Raw genomic sequence first — 24,292 nt, 5'->3', positions numbered from 1 at the left:
CATTTACTAGCTGTGTGACCTTGGGCAAGTCACTTAACCCCAATTGCCCTGCCTTCCCCCCTCCAAAAAAACGAAATGAAAGAATGGGGCGCTGTTGGGTGGGGGTGAATGGGTCACAATGGGGCACCTTGATGGCCTGGGGTGACAGTCCAGAAATATGGACTAGGGTTCAGTGAAAAGAAGAATGGGGAAAGGGATTCTGTAGACAAACATGCCTTAATTCCCCCTTTTGTCCCATAGGGCTAGAGTACCTACAAGCTAGCAGGGTTGAAATCTGGGAGAAATTCTCAGCATCTCTGACCTGGTATGCCTCCTGGGGGTGTGGCTATGGGGACTGATTGCTGGAAAGCCTTGATGAAGAAGGCAAAGGGATTGTGACTCTCTTCTTTCACCAAACAGCCCCCGAGGATTCCTGGACTACTCATTCGCGAACTGCGAGCATCGAGAGCCCTTCCCGAGCAAGCATCCCACAGCCACCCCCAGGGAGGCTGTAATTAGCGGGTAGGTGCGTGGGTGGAATCGAGGGTTTTCTTTCTATGTTTCCCCCTCCCTCCACCTTTTTTCTTCTCCAAGGTAGGTGATTTTTATTTTTATTCTTTGTAGAAAAACGACGGCGAAAAAAAAGAACCGTCTTCATTCCCATCACCGCGATTTCCACATGGATATGACGTTCGGCCGGCGCTTCCGAAATGCCCAGGTTGAGTCACGCGGGGACAACCCCGGGTTTGAAGGTTGAGGAATTTCTCGGTCCCGGTAGACTTCGGCCCCCCGGACACCCTCCGGGAGCCCCCTGGTGGCCACCGGCCGGTCTACTAGCTGGCTCTGCCTGGCCTGCCCCGGGCGCCCTTTGCACTCCCTCCCGCCCCTTGTCCGAGTGCTTTACAGAGAGCCGCCGCTGGGCGTCACAGTCACATGTCGGAAAGTCCCAGAGCCCAGGCTGGAAATCCCCGGGCTCATATATTATTACCCGGGCTAAAAGAAAGGAAAAAGAGAACTGCGCAGTCGTTTGCTTCAAGTTCTAGGATCTAGGATAGGAGCTTGGCGGGGGTGGAGCAGCTGGGAGAGGAGGCCGGCGCTGGTGGAGGAGAGTCATAGTCCGGGAGCAGCAGCAGCAGCAGCAGCAGCAGCAGCAGCAACCCCTCGGCTCAGGGACAGAGGCCAGCAGTTCAGGACTAGCGCAGCCCTGCAGTGCGATCCAGCCCCTAGCTTCAGGCTGCCCATGGAGCACCCCGCTGCCTCTGCCCTCAAGTCTGCACCGGGCCTTCTTGTGCATTAATTCAGGACTTTTGCATTTAGTTGGGCGCTCACTCCTGCTTCGCAAAGGTAACCCAGATCTTCCTCTCCCCCTTTCCCTCCCCCTCCCCCTCCGCCCCCCGCCCTGAACCCAGTGAGATAGATGGATTCGGGACTAAGCCGCCTGGTCCAGTGCGAAGCCGAGAGCGCGATTCATTGTTAGCCGTGGGTTTGGCATTTGGGTCTGGCCGCACGAGTTTGGCACAGACATTGACCCCGAGGGTTGTTGCTTGACAGCGAGCAGATTGCTTGCAGCTTGTGGTGATGGGATGGGGAGAGGAGGAGGGCAGGACTGGGAGAGAGTGCCTGTGCTCACTGCAAAGATGTTGAGGGGGTGGGGGTGGGGAGGAAGGGTGCACCACTGGATCACTCCAAGGTCTGCTCTTTTAAGGTAAATTAAAGATAATTCGGAGACCTTTAACTGCAACGGGTAATGTTAGTAATAGTCGTTGAATTAAACTGATTTTTAGATGCTATGAAAATTTTGCGATTAAGAAAAATTGCTGTGCTACTTGAAGCAAGAATTCCACATTTTCTGCAAAGGGCCACAGAGAACATGTAGAATCTGGCATTCTCTATTGTGCATAATATAAATAAAGGATGATGTATTGGAAATGACAGCAGAACTTTACACTGGGAGTTGTAGCCACCTCATTTCCCCAGGTCTTGGCTGCCAGATGTTTTACGACTGTGGCAGGGTTGCCTTTTTTTTTTTTAAGTTACAGATGTGGAAAAGTTCAGGAGATATTTAAATACCCCTGCTCCAGTCCCACCCCTCGGTCAGCCAGCTTTGTCAGGCTTGGGTGTCCCACATCCTGCCACCTGGCCTCTTCAGGAAAGCTAGGGTATTAAGAATGGAGCTTAGCTCCCATGGATTGGTTTGAATCCAAATCTCCCTGCTTACAGATCTCTTCTCTTAGTGAAACCAGTCTGATTAAAGTGGTTCAGAAGACCAGTTCTTTGAGAGCGATTTGTCATTCCACCTGATTAAAGAGTAATAGCCCTGAAGTCTGAGACCCTTGAACAGTGAAAGATTTAAAATATAATAACACAAATCTTTAATATTGGAAGACAAGAAAAAAAGAATGATTGCTTTTGAGGAAACTGAGGCGCAATTATGCCTTTATGCATTTATTCAACAAGTATTTATTGAACCCATGCTAAGTGTAAGGCATCATCATGTTGGTTAGTATGAAGGATTCAAAAAAGGTCAAAATATGGTCCAGTCAATGCTTTATATATTCTTCTAGTTTAATGTGCTTGACGTGCCTCCAGCAGTTCTTGGTGTACAATTTGGGAATTTTATAGCTTTGGATTAATGCTTTTCAAAAATGGAACTGGGGTTTTTGTTGATAAACAATTCACAAATTTCCATGTCTCATACCAAAACACCTGTACAAAATGGAAAAAAAAAAAGAAAAGAAAAACCAAAAGGAAAAAAGACAGGGGGCTTCTAGATATGAATAACTTCTAAAGAATTTGTAGTTCCCAGTGACAGAATTTGGGGAAATTTTTGTGAAATGAGTCAAAGAAATATTACAAAACATCACATTTTTTTTACATATTCATAAGACTATTTTCTTCTCTCCTACAAGTATATGACAGTCTTTTTTTAGAAATGTTTACTCTGTGGCCCCATCTGGAGTGAGGTCCAAGAACTGGAAATTTGGAACAGGGTATTTTTGTTTGTTTCAGTGAGTAGTTTTAGAGGATGAAGGGCTGCAGTAATGGTTGAGTTGCTTTTATGTTCTTGAATACTGATGTTAAGATGGGTTGCTTTGGATGTATTTTGGCTCTCACAATTTAAGGAAGCCCTAGGAAGATCTCTAAGACTAGAAAAAGCAGTGAATAAAAGCAAATTATTTTCCACATGTTTTCAGAATACTTTAAAGACCATTTTATGGTGACCCATTTTTAAGTGCTCTAAGATACACAAAACATTTTGCTCAGAGTCATTCTGTGAGGGAGATCATGTAAGTATCATTATTCCCTTTTTACAGATGAAGCTAACAAACAGTGCAAGTGATTTGCCCTGGGTCACACAGAGAGGAAGCCAGGATGAAAGCCAAGACCTCCTCTCTCCAAGGGATTTAGTGCCACCCATCTTATTTCCCTCAAAGGTTAATGAGTTTTATAAACACATTTCTGATGGAGAAATCAAGGACATTTTGAAAGACCACACTTGGAGCCTTTGGCCTCCTTGCTATGGAGAGAGAAAATCACTCTCACATTTGGCTAAGGGAAGGAAAAAATCTTTTCCTTAAGTCATATATAGTAATGTCAAATTGAAATTGAAGTCAATTGAAAAAAATTTCACTAGAGAAAATTATTTCACATTTTTTATAATAATAATGAAAGAAGTGTCAGGGTTCATAGTGATCACCAGGATTTGAAATCCCATAGGGTAGCAGATGTCTGCATTAGTTAATAATTTATGCATTTTGATAGGCCAAGGCAGGAAGCAAGGATCTCAGCATCCCTAAGATATATGTATATTTGCCTTAGAAGGTAGGTTAGCTTTCAGCCTTGGAAGAGTGCAGTGAAAAGGCTTTCTTGATATAGTACCAGAGCCAACTCACTCTTCATGCATATCTTTGTCACCTTGAAGGTTCAGGAGTCATATAAAGAAAGGGAGATACTTTGGGACTACCTGGGGAAATACCAGGATAATTGGGAAATGTTTGGGGATTTTCATTGTCTTTTTTTTTTTTAAGTAAGATGTGATAATGATAGGAAAGGGAAGCAATGAAAACACCTGGTGCTTGCACTGTAATGGCTTGTCAGCCAAAAGTGACTTGATATAATCCCAGCTAGAAGCTAATCTCTGCTGGCCTCCCCGCTTCTCCATTTTTCTTATGTTCTAAGTTGCATCCCTACTGAAGGTTCTATAAGTTCTTTCCATTTCCTTTTCAAGGCTCTCATTTTCTTGTACTGTTTGATTAGGTGTGAAGGCCCCTGGCAGCCGCGGTGTGATGAAGAGAGTGGCATGCAGCCACTAGTTGGCATCTGGGGTACCAGCAGCACATTTTATTGATTTGGAGCTGAATAATAATTGAACTCCAATTTTACCTATTACAGTTGCTTAGTTATTCTAGACCGATGTGTGACCTGAGGGACCCTGGAGAGCTTCTGAAGCATCGTTGACTGCCTACACTGTACATTAGTTTCTAGCATGCTAGAAAGTAGGAATTGTTACATCCGTTGTACTTTTATCCCCAACACCTAGCATCATGCCCAGCTCATAATAAATACTTGTTGATTGCCCGATCAGGAGGACGGTATGACATTGAATAAGGTTGCAAGACTGGGGAGTCAGGAAGACTCCTTGGCCCTTGTGCTCTCTGACTGTGCACCTTGGGCAAATCATTTAACCCTTCCTCTTCCTCAGCTTCCTCTCCTCTAAAATGGAGGCTAATAATATTCTAATAATAATAGCATCATTTCACAGGGGTATTTCTAAGCTCCAAAGAAATAATGAATGGAGGTGGGAAACAGTCTGGTACAGTGGAAAGGCTTTAGACTAAGGACCTAGGTTCAAATCCTCTCTGAGTCACTTACTACTTATGTGATTGTGGGCAAGTCGCTTAACTCTCTGGGCCTCAGTTTTCTTGTCTCTAAAGTGAGGGGGTTGGACTAAATGGCTTATCTAAGGTTTCCTCCCACCCAACTCTAAATCTGTTATGAAAAAAAAAGAAGTTTTAAAAAATAAAATATATGATGGCTTTAAACAGTCATTGGTGAGGTGGGGCGGATATCAGGTATTGCTTTTAAGAGAGAGATTTTCATCATCAGTGGTTTGATGGCATTCAACCTCAAATTTCCTTATAAATGTTTCAGGCCTTAAAAAGAAGAAATAATCAATATGCCTGATGCTTTTATGAAAGCATTGTTTTCACTTTCCATACCAGTAAAAAAATAAAGGGTTTAAGTTCTAAATGCCAACAGCTTAGCAGTGATAGGATCTCTTGGTTGTTACTTAGGGGTGGGCCTACAGGCAGCCAGTGGCTACACTGATGTTTTATGGTTCAGAGTAGTTAGTTCTTGGTGAGCCTCATTCCCCTGCATCAGAGTCAGAACCAATGATAAGACACATACTGTGTACCTTTGCTCACAGACGGGATTGGCTCCATGACAGGCATTACTTAAACATGGGTTATTCCCCTCCTCCTCAATGCCCACTCTCCTCCTTCCTACTCTTGTATAGATTAATCTTTAAAAGTGATGTAACTTGCAACAGTCCAGTGTTAGTAAAACTTCAGGGTCAACAAGCATCCCGGGAATAGATGCAACTAGGATTCAAATCTGTCGCTTTCATATTAAGGTAATGGCAAGATTCGAACTCTGATTTTCTATGAGTAGGTATATCAGAATAGATATTGAGGCTAACCTAATAGATTGGGGTTTTTTTGTGTTTTTTTTTTAACCTTCTCAGATATTCTACAACAACATGGCTGAACAGCAGGTTCTCCCCCAGGCTTTGTATCTGAGCAACATGCGGAAAGCTGTGAAGATAAGAGAGAGGGCCCCTGAAGATATTGTCAAGCCTACTAATGGGATAATTTATCACTTTAAGACCATGCACAGATATACGGTGGAGATGTTCAGGACTTGTCAGTTTTGTCCTCAATTCCGGGAGTTTATCCTTGTGGCTCTGATTGACAGAAGCATCCAAACTTCACTAGAAAGCCAGAGGAAGCTCAACTGGTGCCGTGAAGTCAGGAAGCTTGTGGCACTAAAAACGAATGGTGAGTCTGGGGTCCCTTCCAGCCCCAAATGTGGGTTGATCCTGAGACTCCCAGTAAAGGATTCTGATTAAGGTTTTGGGGTGGGAGGGTAACACTATGACAAGATGAGTCTCCCACGTGGATCTGTTTATGTGCAATAGCTAAACCTCCATTATAATCAAATGTAAAATGCCTAACTGGATGATTCAGCTGGCATGGGAACCTCAGTAAGGGGTGTCATCTAGGCTCAAGCCCATTTTACATTTGTGTTGTGTTGTTTTATAAAGCAAACATTGTTTTCTAATGAAACATGTTAGAGTAGAGAACTCTTGGAGGGTTGAGAGAATTGGGTTGGAGAACTTTAAGTGATTTGTGACCTTGGGCAAGTCACCTACCTGCTTTTATATATCTAATTTGCCACCTGTAAAAAAAAATGCCCATCATGGCCCCAGTAAACAAAGTTTTAAAGAGCTCTAAACCCTTTCAAGGAAAGACCCATTATTTACACAAAGAATTTGACCCATACTTTTGAACCTAGGGAATATTAAATATAAATGTGGAGGGTTTGTGGTCTTCAGCATTTTGAGAGCTTTCTCTCTAAACTCTTAACCTTTTTTGAGTTGAAGATTTTTTTATCCCCTGTCCAAGTTCATGGACCCCCTGAAATCTATCACATACCTTTGGGCTATGATGCCCAGGTTAAGAACTGCTGTTCTAAGGTCTCTTCCAGCTTTAAATCTGCAATCTGATGATTTCTTGCTTTTCTCTTGAGAAATAATAGAAATATGTCAGATATTTTCCCTACTTTTGAGCTGTTTTCCACTGGTTGTTGCTTGTGATCTTCTTTCTTCCTGGCATATTTGATTTCCGCCTTCAGGCTGCAGATAGAGTTGTCTGATTCTCCTTAAAAATCACAACACATTCACAATCTAATTTTTTACTTAGTCTTAAATTATTTTTTATTTTATTTATTTTTATTTTATTATTTATTATTGTAGTATTATTTTGTTTATTTGTTTGTTTATTATTTGAAATCATTTCTGGGTAGCTTTCACTATTTCTCTAAATATGGTTTGTTGATTGGTTGATATGGATGTAAACATTGCAGTCTGTGGATACGTAGGATGACTATTAGAAAGCAGTCTGAATAGGATTCTTATTCCTGGGTAAGAAGCCGGAAACACAGTATTTCCTATCATCAGTAATATTGCTAAAATTAGTTTAACCTTACTGATAAGAATACAGGACTTTGATGCCTCCTGACCATTATGGAAAGGCAATTATCCAGACATGAAACAGCATCGATATTTGGCATCTTTGACGGGGAATGTTCTATGGATAAAGACCTTTTCGAAATATCAACGATGATAGTAGCTGAAATGTATTTAGTGTACTAAGATTAGCAAACTACTTTTTTAAAAGACGCATACATTATCTCATTTGATCCTTACAGCCTTTTGGAGAAAGATGCTATAGGTATCATTCCCATTTTACAGAAGGGAAGACTGAGACTCAGAGAGGTTCAATGACACAGTCACAATTACACAGCTAGTTAAGTACCAGATGCAGTGTTTGAGGTTAGGTCTTGCCTGACATAAGACCATCTCTCTTTCTACTTTACACAGGTGATACTGCATTAGTTGTTATCATAGAGAAAGCAAGATGGATTGTTTATCTCCACAGCTCCTAACACAGAATTGTTCCGATGGACACAAATAGTTTTCAGGGGTGATGTTAAGCAGGGATCTAGCCAGGCTGTGGTGTCTCCTGGGAAGTGGTTTTCATTGTCTCCCCCTTCATTACCAGGAGGGACAGAGTCATAGGAAAGGGTGGGAAGGATTGAGGAAGGGGAGTGGCCTTGCCAAATTAGGAGTTTGTGAAACACCAAATAATGCTTAGCAGGGAGTACTTTGCACATAGTAGGTATCAGCAGGTATTTGTGGATTGACTCAGGTTTGTGGGTCGTCAGCACTTCATTTTCTTGAAGAAAAAGTTCATGGGAAATGTTTTGGTTGATTAAAACATTTTCATAAACTGGCATTTACTTTAGAAGAGATACAAACATACTTGCTTGTAGGAATTTGGGTGGTATTTTCTGGGCAAAAACTTTTCTAGGCTTTTTTTTTTTTAAGGTTACAGTTACTTATTCTTCCCCTCCCCCTATGAAAGCCTTATAAGGTCTGAAAAGGGGAGGAGAGATATTCAGGAAGGAAATAAAAACCCAGAACAAATGCCATTTCATTTAGAATTTTTATTAACACAGATTTTTTTTCCCCTAACCTAATCTGTAAAATGGATTATATAAAATTACTGGATTGTTTGGAAGTGGCGGGGGAAGAGATGGTAGGTGATTCACAATGTTTGCATTTGAGGATATGAGACTAGAGTGAATGAGGAAGGGAGTAGGTGGTATAAAATTGAAACTTCATGCAAAAAATTCCAGCGTCTATTGGCTGCTGTGATTTCACTTGTATAATGAATAGGCCTATTCCAGCTCACCCTAACCACACCCACTTGGAAAGTCCAGTATGCGCTTCACAGTTTAAATGTCTACACACCAGAACAAAAAGTACAATGGCAGTTGCCCAATTGCTAGTCAAATAACTTGGCACTGGGGAATTCCAAGTGTTACTGAGGGAATTTTGTACTGGTGAGTCTCAATAAAGAACTGAAAGTAAGAACAAGGAAAAAAAAAAAGCCTTATCTTTGCTCTAGATTTTGCAAAGGGGAAATTTCAACAGAATTTAATAGTTGCCACACTTCTGGCCTAGATGCAAGACTTAAGCGATCCTTTTCCGTTTATTTGTCTGCATGTTTGTTTAGCCAGACTTTCTGTACAGTTTTCATGATTTAAAAAAAAAAACAACAAATAAGTGAATGTTAAGAATGTTAGTTTAGGGAATATCTAAGAATTTTTAAAAACTTGATCAGGATGAAAATATTATGAGACTTTAAAACTATTGGCCTAGCCACATCAGTAAACAGTTTGTCTTGCTTTTAAGCAACTGTGGGCTTCTCAGAGAATTATGGATTGTGTGTCTGTGAGTGATTGTCTCAATCCAATTCAGCAAATGAGACACACATTCAATGCATTTGTTGCTTGAGAGTTTGGGAAAATGCAAGGTCTATATGGAGTTGATGCTTTTTTAAATTTCAAATAGTTTCCTTTTAAAAATAGTCACTCAGCTTTCTTAGAAATAGTGCATTCTGCACTTCAGTCCTAATTGCTGGGAGCACATGCTGTTTGACCTACAGAATTTTCAAACTCTTATTTCCATGGCACGTTATGATTTTTAATGAGGAGTTGGCCATTTAAATAAGTACTTTACTACTGCTGACAAACCAAGCACCACACCACATTCCTGTGGAGCAGCTTTGTCTCCTCAGCCCTACATTACAAATGAGAGGAAACTCCCAGCACCCAGGGTAAAGTGACATAAGCAAGTCACTTCAATGTGAGTCACTGGCAGTCCCAGTCCCATGCCTGGTAAGAAAAGCCAGCACTGCTTCTTGATAATTTGAGAATCCTTCCAACGTGTGATAGTGTGGCATAGTGGAGAGAGCCCTGGGTTTAGATCCAGTTTTGACTAGCTCAGCAACTCTGAGCAGATCACTTAGTCCAGGGTTGGGGAACCCTCTAGGTCCTCAAGTGCTGCCCTTTGACTGAATCCAAACTTCCCAGAACAAATCCCCTTAATAAAAGGATTTGTTCTGTGAAACTTAGATTCAGTCAAAAGGCTGCACCCAAGGACCTAGAAGGCCACGTGTGGCCTCAAGGCCACAGGTTCCCCATCCCTGACTTAGTCAATTCATTTAGCCTGTTTCCTCACCTGTAAAATGGGAGATAGTAAGGATGCCTGTAGCTTCTTTGAAGGGTTGTCATGAGGATAAAATGAGATTATGTATTTGTTTGGCAAACCTGAAAGCACAGTATTTATATCAATGACTATTATCCAGTCCAAGCTCCTTATTTTACAGATGAAGAAATTAAGGCAGCTAGGTGACAGAGTAAATAGAACAGTGAACTTGGAATAAGACCCCATTTCAACTCATGCCTTAGACACTTAGGTGTTGTGTGACTCTGGGCACGTTAACTTTAACCTCTCTGCCTCAGTTCAGCCCCTATAAAATAAGAGGATTGCACTCAAGTTTCCTTCCACCTCGAATTCATGTTCCTATAATGATCACAAAGGTTCACTGGTGTCAGAGCCAGTCTCCGGGTTCAGCTCTCTCACTCTACTACACTGTACTACCCTCCATTAAAGATAAATTTTGAGTATCCTTTTCTTTAAATAAGAATCCCCTTCCTTACCCCTATTAAAAAACAACAACAAAAATAAGCAACCCCTCTTACTATTCTAGCTGTGAAATGGTTGCAGTGGTTCTAGGGAAGATGATTTCAATAGTAGCACACCTGATGCCTTGCATATAGTTCAGTAAATGCTTGTTGACTGATCAAGCAATCGATTAAAACCCTTAGCTCAAAAACTAAACCCCATTTGTGCTGGAAAGCATTTGCTAGGCTTCCTAAACAAATTCCTTTTATTTTCTTGCTTCTTCTCCTCATTTCCAGGTCAGTGTTAGTGAAGGGCAATAACAGCGTGCATGCTTTTTTCCACAGGTGATGGGAACTGCCTCATGCATGCTACATCACAGTACATGTGGGGTGTTCAAGATAGTGACTTGGTCCTGAGGAAGGCGCTGTACAGCACTCTGAAAGAGACCGATATCCGCAACTTCAAATTCCGTTGGCAGCTGGAGTCTCTGAAATCCCAAGAATTTGTGGAAACAGGCCTCCGTTATGACACCAGGGTAAGAAGATTCTGTTCATGCAAAGTGTGCTTCTTGGGAAATACTAAGCAGCTGATTCTCCATGTATGTTTGGGGGAAGGGAAGGCAGGGCAGGGCACAGTTGTCACAAATGACCTTATGGTGGCTAAATTCCTGCTAAGGATCTTTCTTATAAGAGAAGAATCTCCAAGTATGGCTTTTTTCAGGAGCCTCTCCTGGTTTTCATGTGTCATTGCCCTTACATGCATTACTGAGGCAGTGAGTCAGATTCAGGCATGTGTGTATAATCCAACTCATCTCTCTCCAAGTCACGAGTATGGAATTTTTGTGGACAATCTGGATGAAGGTTTTAAATTTTATGTCACTTCAAGGTTTGTTTAGGCAGGTGTTGTCCCCAGTTTCCCTCACAGCTCCATAAAGGGTTTCAGTTGTGAGTTCGAATTATAACAGGAAAAAGTCACCAAAAGGAAAAAAAATGGCAGGGATGGGTGGGTGGGGGAATTGGCGAAGAGAGAAAAACTGTTGGGTTATTTAATGATTTTATAGGGAAAAGGGCAAATAAAACTGAATAGAAATAGACTGGGATCATGGAGAGAGAAAGAAAAACAAATTATGTTAAATTACCTTTTATTTTTTCCTTAGAATTGGAATGAGGAGTGGGACAATCTTATCAAAATGGCATCCACAGACACATCAGTAGCCCGAGGTGGGCTTCAGTATAATTCACTTGAAGAAATCCACATATTTGTTCTTTCCAACATCCTCAGAAGACCAATTATTGTTATTTCAGGTGAGAGCCACATAATTTCGGGTGACATGTTTCAATCAATGTCCATTTTAATTAGTGTACATTGAAGTACTACTCTACTTTAAAGTTTTCATTGCTAGAATGTAGTCTAAAATTTCACTGCGTTTCTTGTGATGGAAAAAAGGCCATATCGACCTAGTACAATAGCAGGGAGTTGTTGAAAGGAATTTGGTGTGGACAACTCTCAGTGGTTTATTTTTTTTCCCTCCTCTTTCCCTATGCAGACAAAATGCTGAGAAGCTTAGAATCTGGTTCCAATTTTGCTCCTTTGAAAGTTGGTGGAATTTATTTGCCTCTCCATTGGCCTGCCCAGGAGTGTTATAGATATCCCATCGTCCTCGGTTATGACAGCCAGCACTTTGCACCACTGGTCACTCTAAAGGACAGCGGACCTGGTAGGAAAATTAAGCTAAATGACTTAAACTTAGCTTATTTTAAATATTTGTGCTAATTGTTTCTGTTCCCGTTTGGAGTTTGTTGCATTCCTGACTTAAATGAAAATGTCTTTCAAAAAGTTTAATTGTCACATCATCTGGTATATGTAATGCTTGCTTTACCTGAAACCAGTGAAGTATTTCTGTAAAGAATAAGAAGAGGTTTTAAAATTATACTCCTGTTAGTATTCTGTCTGAGTGCTGGAAGTAAACAGAATGGAGGGATTGTGGTCCTTTTTGTCAGTTAAGAAATGATTTAGTTTTTAGGCACCACTCATTTGGAACGCCCCCCCACCACACATACACACACACATTTGTTCATGGTATCATTTCTACTTATGGTTTCATGGATCAAAAGCTAGAGGGGACCCAGATCTCAGAGACCACGTAGTCCAACCCCCTCATTTTAGAGGTGAACAGACTGAGGAAGTTAAGTGACTTGCCTAAGATCACATAGTACGTAGCAGAGTCAGAACTTGAACCCAGATCTTCTGGCTCTGAATCCAGTACTCATTTCTAGTGTACTATTTATTCAAAAATGTATTTAGCATGTTAATGATTTCATGCACTACCCCATTTAGTAGAGTAAATGTCCATATGTCATTTTCTCCTCAGAAATCAGAGCTGTTCCACTTGTTAACAGAGATCAAGGAAGGTTTGAGGACTTGAAGGTTCATTTTCTAACAGAGCCAGAAGCAGAAATGAAGGAGAAGCTACTCAAAGAGTACTTGACAGTGGTAGAAATCCCTGTGCAAGGTTGGGACCATGGGACCACTCATTTAATCAATGCTGCAAAGTAAGTGACTTCCTGTTGGCTGGTTTGTTTAGCGTTTTTATGCATTATCCTAAAAGAATACTCAGGCAACCCTCCCACCTGAAGCTGAGCCTTAGCTTTGATGGAATCTGCTTTCCTCCGCTGGAAATAAAATGAGGACTGACCCATTGCATTCTTTTGGAGGTGTGAGTAAATTAGGAATGCCATGTGATTGATTCTTAAGCTTAGATTCAGGTAGTGCAAACCAGTTTCAAACAGCCTATTTGAACAAGGAAAGAGTCACTGAGAGATTTTTGAAAAATGTATTTTAGTAGGGTTCAGTTTTATTTCCTACCTTGATGGATTTTATATATCTTTATATGTTTACATATTTATTTAGACTATTTATATATTAGATATACATATTTATTTAGAATATTTATATAATATTTAAATTATCATAGAAATTCCTGAAAATAATAGCCTTTCGCAAATCAGGTATACAAAGAACCACTGCAACCCACATTTTATTTTTTCAGCTAACAAGTATTTGTTTTCTCCCTCTTACTCTTCTCCACCTGGAGGGAAAAAGAGGAAAATTAGATCCTTCTAACGTATATGCATAGTCACACAAGATAATTCCCACATTATCTCTGTCTAAAAATGTATGTCTCATTCAATATCTTGAATCTATCACCTTTTAGGGGGTGGGTAGTAGTATGGTTCATCATTAGTCCTGTGGAATTGTGCTTGGTTACTGTATTGATCCGAGGTTTTTGATCTTCCAAAGTTGCTTGACTTTACAATATATAACTCAGGTTTCCTTTCCTGCTTGATTTGGGGGAGAGAGACAGAGAGAGAGAGAGAGAGAGAGACAGGTGGAGATAGAGTGGTACAGTATCCTTATCTTCTCTTTTGTCATTAGCACCTTGATTGGTGACAGAAATGAAGCTTCACAAGGCCCTGTGTGGAGAATTTCTGGGCAATTTTATAGCATTCAAATGATTACCACTAGACTAAGGAGGGGCCAGAGAAGCCCTAACTATGCGTTGCACATGTGGTTAAGATTTAACACAGGAATGCTGTCCCTCCTGGCCTCTTTCTCTTGTAAGCCTTAGCTTCCTTTGAGGTGCTGTTCCTATTCCAAGCCCAACATGAGGCCTTTCCTGATTTCCACAGTTATCAGTTCTCTACCTGCTCCTCAACACTACTTTTATGTATTTGATATTTACTTTCTCTGTATACATTGTGTCCCCCCAAGAGAACATAAGCTCTTAAAGACATGGGGCTGTTTCCCTTATGTCTTATGTCTCTGAATAGCACCTACTACATAGAAAATATTTAATAAATCTTTGTCAAATCAAATTGAATTGAAGCCAGAGAAATCCCTGCTTCCCCCTGAAGATTTTAGATATAAAATAAGCGATGGCAAAAAGAATGAATGAAGGCAGCAGTATTCCAGTGTTAAGAAACTGACAAATTAGAGCAAACCTCCAAATTAGAGGGATGCAAAAGCAAACAGAGTGCCTGAGGACTATGCCTACTTATTAGTGACCACCATGGAAAGTTAACACAAATAGATGCATTTGAAATCTTAAGGTAATTTTGACTTTCAGGAAAACTGGGACCAAAAGTTTCACCATGTGCTATTCATAATCTTAACAATATTTTGATAAATGGAAGATTTTTTTTTGAGGGGGGGCAGTTAACTCTCAAGTAACTGAAAGCAAACTTTTTTCCCACTCAGCACTCTAGGGTGTTAAGGCATGTGGCACAAGAAGACTAGATGGTAGCACTTTCTTCAAATGTTGCGCTATTTGTAATAAACCAAAGTTGACTAGATGGATATATCACAAATTTAGAACTTGAAGGGAATTTAGAGGTTCTTTTATCCAACCCCATTTTTGTTATTGTTCAGTCATTTGAGTCATATCCAATTTTTTTGTGACCCCGTTTGGGGTTTTCTTGGCAAAGACACTGGAGGCCAAGTGTCTGAGGCCAGATTCAAACTCAGAAAGACAAGTGGTCCTTACTCCAGGCCTGGCACTTCATCCGCTGCACCACCTAGCTGCCCATTTTACAGGTGAACAAACTGAGTCCCAGAAAGATACAGTGACTTGCCAAATGGCAGAGCAGTGATATGACATTCTGTATAAAGAAAGGATACCTTCTTCCAAGGAGGCTATTCATTTATTTAACATATGACTCTACTATATTTGGCAGTAGATTAATTGGGGAGGCACGCATGGCAATTTGAAATGAAGGTCCTTTAATATAATGTTCAGTGTCACCCTGTTGTGTAATGCTTATCTCGCCAAATTTACTGTCTTGATTCTTGCCCTACAGGTCAGTGTTGTAAATGCTGTCCTACTTTTCTTGGTCTCTAGGTTGGATGAAGCTAACTTACCCAAAGAGATAAATCTGGTAGAAGACTACTTTGAGCTCGTTCAGCATGAGTACAAGAAATGGCAAGAGAATACTGAGCTGAATCATAAAGAGGCCCGTGCTAGGAATGGGCTGGAACCCCACCTGCCCCAGATTTCCCTCATGGAAGTCAAATGTGAAACGCCAAACTGTCCTTTCTTCATGTCCGTGAACACGCAGCCTTTTTGCCATGAATGCTTTGAGAGGAGGCAAAATACACAAAATAAACCCAAAAAACAGAACTCTAAGCCAGGGGTGGAGAAACGCCCAGGTGTAGGACTGGGTACTTCTCAGGGTGAAGTTTGTGAGCCTGCTGGGTGGAAGCCTGAGGAATCACCAGCAACGGGGCCTCACTCTGCACCCCCAACCGCACCCAGCCTCTTTCTGTTTAGTGAAACAACTGCAATGAAATGCAAAACTCCTGGGTGTCCCTTCACCCTGAACGTGCAACACAATGGGTTCTGTGAACGGTGCCATAATACTCGGCAACTCAATCCCGGCTGTGACCCGAGCAACCACAGGCATTTGGATGATGGGAAGTGCCAGGCCTGTCACCAGGTTGTCACCAGGACCTTTAATGGGATTTGTAGTACTTGCTTCAAAAGGACTACAGAGTCTTCCCCCATCGTCAGCCCCAGTTTTCCTCCTTCCTGCCATCAGAGATCATTCTCCGATCCCTCTCAGCTGAGCCAGAGTATCCATCAGCATCCCTATCACAGAACTGGTCATGAAGCCCCTTCTGGGGCCACGTCCCAGGCTGGACGAAACCCAGAGAACAGGACTGGAACAAGCAAATGCCGAAAGGCTGGCTGCAAGTATTTTGGGACACCAGAAAACCGTGGCTTTTGTACTCTGTGTTTCATCGAATATCAAGAAAATAACCGTAAGTAGAACTATGTATCCTGTGATATCATTTAAAAAAATAACTGTCTTTTATGTAGTGTTTTAAGGTTTGCAAAGCAATTCACATGTAGCAAGTGGCTTAACAGAGATAGCCTGTCTTTGCAATAAGATTACAACCTGGAAAAAGGGAAACATTCTAGGTGACATGGAATGTCAGGCATTGTTGGCTAGATACAAGATGACCTATTGGTACTCTCTTAACCTAAATAGAAAGTGGGAAATGAATTTGCAACAAGCTTCTTGAATCCAAACCAGGTGAAAGCGATTCTGATTCTAATTCAAGAAATAGTAGTTCCACATTGTGGCGGTCCATTGTTGTGGTTACAACTAGATTGTATACCTTATGCCAGTAAGGAGAAACATGTGCATGTCTTCAGAAAAAGGAGATGAGCTTAGCGTAAGGGGGGTTACCAAGTCCAAAGCATGACATAAATGATGTCATGCGAATAAGAATGAAAACACATTCTCGTGGTAAGGTAATATTTGTGGTAATATTTGTCATTCTTTCTCTATTTTGTGATTTCAACCTGATTTCCCAAAAGTAAACGTGATAAAACTTCTATCCAGAGGATAATCAGGAGAAGGGATGTTGTTGTTGTTCAGTTGTGTCCGATTCTTCATGACCCCATTTGGGATCTTCTTGGCAAAGACACTGGAATAGTTTGCCATTTTCTTCTCCAGCTTATTTTATAGATGAGGAAACTGAGGCAAGCAGGGTTAACAGACAGCTAGTAAGTATCTAAGGTTAAATTTGAACTCAGGAAGATGAGTGTTCTTGACTCCAGGTCTAGCACTGTATCCACTGAGTCCCTAGCTGCCCCAGGAGAATGGATAGGAACCAATCAAAATGAAATTTGAAAATGGGAACTAGATTTTTCATTTGTTTTGCTTTTGGATCCCCCAGAACCTAGCACTGTGCCTTGCACATATCAAGGGCTTAATAAATACTAAATTAGATTGGATTAAGGAAGGAGATTGGCTTTCTTTGAAGAGGCTAGACCTGCTGGCCATATTCAGTGAAATTTTACACAGCACCTTTTGAGTTGTTAAAGCCTCTAATACGGGGATTGGCTAACTAAAACCAGAGTGCCTTCTGCTTTTGTACATCCTGAAAGCTAAGAATGATTATTACATTCTAAAATAAAGTTTCATTGTATTTTGAAATGTTAAAAAAAAAAACCCAACCATTATTAGTTTGCAGGCTATACAAAAACAGATGGCGTGTGGATTTGTCTGCCCAATTATCCTTCCCTTCCCCCCTGATGATTTTTGAAGGTCTCTCTGAAGGCTATACAAAAGCTTTTTAAAGATCTTTTTCCTTAGAAAGGTGTCTGTACTTTAGCAAAAAGTAGAGATTCATTTATGAAAACAAAGATGTTCCGATAGTATCCTTCTTGGGGGGGAGGGTTCTATCTACTTACAACAAGATGGCTATACTCTATTTTTATTCTTTATGAGGTTCCACTCCACATTTGGAGTTGATTTGATTTTATAATCTCCACATCTTCATAACTGTTTGGTTGTCCATACTGACTGGCATATATTTTATTCTAGGTGACCCCCCTGCTTCCGGTCAAACTGATCCCTCAGCCTCCAGATTCCAGAATACGATTCCCTGCCTTGGGAGAGGATGTGGTACCCTTGGCAGTACCCTGTTTGAGGGGTACTGTCAGAAATGTTTCATTGAAGCCCAGAACCAGAGATTTCATGACGCAAAAAGGACTGAAGAACAGCTGGTGAGACAATCAGAGGTATATAAGAAATGGCAGCCAACCTTACCCACGGATGTATGAGGGGCCCTTAAGCCCAGTGTAGGTAGACCTTCCCAGTGAGTTCTAAAAATTTAAAAAAAAAAAAGAAAACACACCCCAAACCTTTGAGGGAATTAAGTCCCTTCCTGCAAACCAGTCTCAGAATTCACCCCGGCATCAGCTTCTCTACTGAAGCACCATAAGTCAGGGCATTCTCCTGCCTGGAATTTGCTTTAGCACTCGTTTTCCAAAAATGAGTAAAATAAACTATAATGTTTATATGTGTGGAGCTTCTCAAACACATGATATGACATTTCAAGATAATTCCACTTTGAATCCATGTAAAATTGGGCAGACTCCTTAGTGACTAGTCAACATTCATTCTCTATAATTGCCAACGTTAGCACTGGGAGACGGTACCAGAAGTAGCCAGTGTCCCTGTTGCCTCCTAATTGGAATGGCAAGGCTCAGGGCTAGGGCCTTACGGCCACAGGTTCCCCACCCCGGGCAAGAGAAAAAGGCACTGGTTATGAAGTGGCTTTCAAACTTATAGGAAGGTGCTCGTGAGGAAAAATAGCTTTAGAAGACTAAAGCTCAGATTTTTCTGTGACCCACAATTATTGAGGGTAGTGAAAGAGTTTTTTAATGTGGCCCTGCTACAGTACTGGCCTTTCTGTGCATGCCAAAGAAAGAGATGAAAGAATAACCCAGCTATATAAAGCAATAGGCAGGATCTGTGTTACAAATAATGATTTTGAGGAAACCAGCCCACCTTACAGAAGCCGCTCTGGTCCTTTCTGGTACTGTGAAGAGGTGGGACTATTACATCTTTCCTCTTTTAAAGAACCTTGACATGAAAATCAGCCCACGAGTATTTTTTCCACATTGTCCTGGGAAGAAAAGATAATAGTGATGATAAATTCAGGATGCCCCAGGAAAAAAAAAAGTCAAATGAATTCTATTTGTTTCTTCCTTGGGCTTCACAAACTGACTATTCTTTTGAATTCTTCCATTCAGAGATCCAGCCAGTGCCGGGACATTCAGCGAACAACCCAGAGCTCTCAGAGAAAAAAATGTGCTAAGGCAGCATGTAAGAACCCTGTAGCTCACAGAGGGGAAGAGCTGTGTCCAGAGTGCCAGCGACATAACCAGAGACTGGGGCCTGGCATCCATAGAGGGGAGACCATTACGGAAGAGCTGCCCAAGCAACGCTGCCGAGCCCCAGCCTGTGATCACTTTGGCAATGCCAAGTGTAATGGGTACTGCAATGAATGCTATCAGTTCAAACAGCTGTATGGCTAATCAGAAACAGCTGGATCACCTCCCAGAAATGAAAGAACTTTTTCTTTTTTTTGGCCAAAATGGTGCTATCCTGTAAACATTTGGCTGTTTCACTTGAGGGCTAGCCCCTGGAATCAAGTATACCATGGAGGTTTTAGCATAGGTGAGTAGGCTGTTCACCAGGAGTCAGGCAGTAGATACATTCACTTGAGGAACTGTGGGTCCTAGGGCACCTCTAGAAAAACTTACCTCCTGCCCTAGGGTACGAAGTCTTGAGGGTGGCTGTTGTTGATTTCTGGGATCACCTCAAGGCCACTCCCCCTTTATGAGTTCATACTGTCTCCACATTCTGAGATCTGGGGACATGGAGAAACCTGGAATGGCCACTGTACTTGGACACATAGCTTGTACTTTGGGGTGTGAATACCTCTCTCTCACCTTGTGAGCCCTGATGTCAGAAGGCAAAAATACACATTGGAAAAGATGCAGAATGCTGAACCTCCTCTTGCCTTAGCCCCCGGCTCAGTATGTCTCATGGGCAGCTAGGTGGTGCAGTGGATAGAGTAGTACAGGGCCTGGAGTCAGGAATATTCATCTTCCTGAGTTCAAATCTAGCCTCAGACACTTGCTAGCTGTGTGACCCTGGGCAAGTCACTTAACCCTGTTTGCTTTCATTTCCTCATCTGTAAAATGAACTGGAGAAGGAAATGGCAAACCACTCCAGTATCTTTGCCAAGAAAATCCCCGTGGGGTCATGAAGAGCTCATTGAAGAACAACAGCATGTCTCCTGGATGTGAACCTGGATTCTTTTGGTGAAAAGACCTTCCAGGGGATGCTCGAAGCAAACTCAGGGGAGAAATGTCTAAAAGGAGAGACAGGAGCCTGACAGTGTTCTTTTCCCTTAACTGCTGGTTCCTTTCACATGGGACGTGACAAAAGCAGACCTGGTCATGGATTCTGGAACCAATCAATAGCTGCTGAATCTAAGTGACGAGGAGTCAGGACTGAAACAAGAAAAAAACAAGCTGCTCTTTTTTCCTCAATATGCACCTTTTCAAAGACAAAACATTTGGGGGAGATGACAAAGCCCATTTTACTTGTCACTGTCCTCGCCCTTAAAGCAACTGACATGACCTGAGGTGTGAATGCCGGTTGTATACATATATAATTGACTTAGGATCATACCTCTAGATCTGGAAGGGACCTCAAAGGCCATCTTGTCCAGCTCTTTGATTTTACACATTTGGAAACTGAGACCCAGAGAGGCAAAGTCAAACAGGTGGTAAGCATAAGAGGCAGGATATGGACCCAGGTCCTCTGACTCCAGAGCTAGTCATATGTCCTTATATTATATATGAGGGATTATTTTATAATTGGATGATACATTGCCCTAGTTGTAGAATAGGAAAAGTATGTAATAACCTGTTTTTTTGGTTGTTGTTTTGGCACAACGTGCACAACTTGTAAAAAAAAAACAGACTTGCTGCCTTTTTCAAAGGAGCAAAAACTAAGTTTATTCTTTATAATTGTTGAAATATTTTCATGTGATCTATCTTATTTATTTTATTATAAACTTCTTGTTTATTTAAGTGTACATTTCTTCCGCTATTTGTAAAATACTAGAGTTTCTAGACTATTCCTGACTACTGTGAGAATGTCTGTCTCCTAAAAAACACTTTGGTTCCCTCCTGATAGAAAAGGGAAGAAATAAAAAGTAAATTAATTCAAACTTCACTGTGATTCTTCTGGGACAACTGCCAGGGCCTCTTTCCCCCAGCTGCAAGAAGAGGAAGCTTGCTCATGGTCTGAGATGAGAGTGCGATGGGGCCAGAGAACCCATCAGGAATTGGGTGGCTTACTGTCATGGGCCTATTCTTTGTGGCAGCTTCCTGAGGGAATAGGTAGAAAGGCCTCGTACCCAAAGCTAGAGAACAGAACACAGGTAGATCAGAAATGAAGCCATCAAACTTTTCCCAGGGGTAGGAGAACAAGGAAGAAGTTTCTAAATCTCACTGTATCAATGCAATGTTCTACTGTTACTGTCTCACAATCACATCTGCTCTCAAAAGGAGGAATGAAAATTCCCTAGTGCTAAAGATTGCCATGCATATTTTTGCTCTCGAATTCCAGGCTGGAAACATGGGCAGGCCACACCTACAGAGAAGCCTTACCTATAAAGATACACATACACTTCACCTTTCTTGAGTAATTGGCCCAGGTGAAAGCTTCTTTGGCTGTCCTATTTTGTCTTTTCAGTTTCTTTCCAAAGAAACAAAAATTAAAACATAAAAACAAGAATCCCAATGATGTTCCCTGATGTTCATTTAACCTAGTGTTTTATTATGATTTTTCACTTGTAAAGCTTTTAATTGTTAATGTCAAAAAGTTCAAATATTTATGTATGAGTGTGGAAAATATGTGAAATTTGCACATTTAGGATTACAATAGAATGCTCATTTTTCTTTTAAAAATTTCTTCAGCTTTTATTAAGTAAATGTAACTTTTCAGAAAAATATTTAAAAAATAAATTATTGAAGGAGACAGTCTTGATACTTGACATTTCTGATTGGTGGAGATAGGTAAGCCAACTTCCAAAGCAGTGCTTCCCACCCTTCTGTCTTGAGTCACATCTGAGTGGTAGACCCATTCTTATCTGAAGCCATAACCTGCCATGAATTAGGTTGGGCCTTTTGAAAGAGTACAGTTGATTATGAACCAGATTCATAGAGCTGAAGAGAACATTAGACATCTCATCCAGCTCCTTCGTTGGACAGATAAGAAAACTAGAGCCCAGAGAAATTGTGACCTCTTTAAGGTCACATAGCTAGGAGTAAAGTCAAGGTCTCTAGCCAGGGGTGTTCAGGAGACAGCTTGAACAAGCTTAAGAGAGCTCAATGCTAAATTTCCTGTGTCAGAAAATACTACAAATCAGGGCTTGTTCTATTGTTTTGTTGATTGTCTAGACTTAAGAAAATGATGGACAAAATTTTAATAATGCAGATTAACTTTAAAAATGTATCATGAGTACATGCCCCTCTCCCCCCACACACACACATATACACCAAAGAGCCAGTTGTTAAAAATTTTCTAGCACATCTTTTCTGGAATCCTAGGACCATGTTTCTATCCACCACATGGCTTCAATTAAGACTGAGCTCTAGCAATGGTCAGTCCAATGTTAGGAGAAGAGAAGTCTACTGAAACCCAGTATAATGCTCTCACTAGAGAAGTGTTGCATGGTGAGTTGGTCAGCATTTCAAAAGCACTGCATGGTCATGTAAACTTGCTCAGATGACTCATCCTTGCACATTTAAATCAAGAAATTGCATTTATTTTCCCTCTAATGTGTCTTGTTAACTTCCATCCATACCCATAATATAAATAATGAAATATTTCAAATGTCATGATGACTCCTAATTTTCTAAAGCCTAAATATAAAATATAAAGCCCCTACTAATTTTTAAAAAATTTTTATGCTTAGAAAGCTATTATTAGGATGACCTATTTAGTACTTAAAGGGACCTCCAACCACTTTATTCTTAATTTAGGGAAACTGAAGATCAGAGAGATTAAATGAGTTGCCTAAGGTGACAAAGGTAATGTGGTGGAGGATTTGAACCTGAGTCTCTGACTCCAAATCCATTCTCTTTGCCTTATATTGAACTGTCTTTTATTACAGGCTAGGATAAAACAAGAATATCCCTAGTATGTGGCTCCATTTCCTAAAGTATAGAGGAAGAAAAAGAGAGAGACACAGAGAGGGAGAAAGAGAGACAGAGAGAATGAGAGAATGCAAAGAAAATGATTTAGAGGTTTAGAAAACAAGGTAGTAGAGAAACCAGGACAATTTATTTATTAAGCACAATTCATGACAACTTTTCAAAACTTGAAGTATCTGTGATTTCTTCACTCTGAAGATAACCAATGAATCAGTTGACACATTTGTGAAGGATGGCCAGTGCACATATGTGCAAATGTGCACATTTCCTACGTGCTAAGTTCAAAGAAAAGCAAGACAGAACCAGAGGAGAAGGCAATATGAAAACAACTACATAGAAGATAGATAGAAGGTAGTGTCAGAAGAAAAATGTAAGCAGGAGAGACCAGGAAGTCTCTTACAGGAAGTGGAATTTGAGCTGAGTATAAAAGGAAGCCAAGAGCTACAGGAGGGAGAACTTTCCAGATGTGGGTGCTAGCCAATGCAAATGCATAGGTATGGGAGCTGGAGTGTTGTGTATGAAGAACAACAATTAAGCCAGTGTAGTTGGACTATTGAGTATGTGCAGGAGAGTAAAGCATAAGACTGGAAAGGTAGGAAAGAGCAGGATATGAAGAGCTTCATTGGCATAGGCAAGAAATTTGCTTTCATCTTACATTGTCTTCTTTCTCACTCATTCCATCTTCTGCCTCTCACTGACACTTGGTTTTCTCCTGATGATGCAGTCTCCCCAGCCCCCCACTCCACTCCCTTTTAGCACTGGATATACTTTCCCTCATTTCCCTCAAACTCATTGATCAAAGTGGAGTAGTTATAATACTCCTTGCTCCCCATTGCCACTTCCAAGTTCACCCTCACGTTTCCTTTGGGATTCACCAACCAAAATTCTGATAGCTGTTGACTATCTCCCTCTAGGATACTCCCTTTCTTTCTTCAATGAGTTCAGTGCCTGTTTCACAGTCTTTCTCTTCTCCCCAACTCTTGCTGTCATACTTGGGGATGTCAACATGCATACTGATACTCCTTCAGTTCCTCAACATTCTTTTCCCATGATCCCTCAAGCCCATCTCAGCCACAGACAGAGATGGTCATATTGTTTTTATCTTGCCATCATTCAAAAATGCACTATTTCCATGTTCGTGAACTCTGAAATTAATTTATCCGATCCTAGTCTATTGTTATTCTACCTCTCCCTCTGTCTTGCATCTCCAAACCTTGTTCTTTATCCTCACCATGACCTTCAGTCCTTCAGTTCTTTGCCAGGCCATCACTCCCATACTAGTTACATGCCTCCCCTGCTGCCGCCGCTGCCATTTTTAACCCCTGGTGAGCCAATTCAGCTCTACACTGTCTTCTTGAATCTCTCTCACCTACTATTGTATTGCCTATCTTGCCAAGCTAAGCCTCAGC

The 24,292-nt window shown here is 41.1% G+C and overlaps 1 protein-coding gene across 2 annotated transcripts; it reads left to right on the top strand.

Moving 5' to 3' along the window:
- Positions 1-1,057: 1,057 nt before the first annotated feature.
- TNFAIP3 (TNF alpha induced protein 3) lies at positions 1,058-21,584 on the top strand. 2 transcript variants are annotated; one of them, XM_036768897.1, is made up of 9 exons: positions 1,058-1,323; positions 5,726-6,038; positions 10,639-10,829; positions 11,451-11,598; positions 11,841-12,011; positions 12,666-12,846; positions 15,192-16,111; positions 17,686-17,882; positions 18,900-21,584. In XM_036768897.1, the coding sequence occupies exons 2-9, from the start codon at positions 5,741-5,743 to the stop codon at positions 19,182-19,184; spliced, it is 2,391 nt and encodes a 796-aa protein (XP_036624792.1). In that variant the 5' UTR covers positions 1,058-1,323; positions 5,726-5,740; the 3' UTR covers positions 19,185-21,584. The 2 variants fall into 2 exon arrangements, with proteins under 2 accessions (XP_036624792.1, XP_036624793.1); XM_036768898.1 differs by having other exon boundaries at positions 1,155-1,323; positions 17,686-17,867; positions 18,900-19,749.
- The last annotated feature ends 2,708 nt before the right edge of the window (positions 21,585-24,292 follow it).

Source organism: Trichosurus vulpecula, chromosome 7 (genome assembly GCF_011100635.1).
Source record: "Trichosurus vulpecula isolate mTriVul1 chromosome 7, mTriVul1.pri, whole genome shotgun sequence".
NCBI classification, from domain to species: domain Eukaryota; kingdom Metazoa; phylum Chordata; class Mammalia; order Diprotodontia; family Phalangeridae; genus Trichosurus; species Trichosurus vulpecula.
The sequence above is the reverse complement of the archived record's forward strand: the minus strand, read 5'-3'. Positions and strand labels throughout refer to the sequence as shown.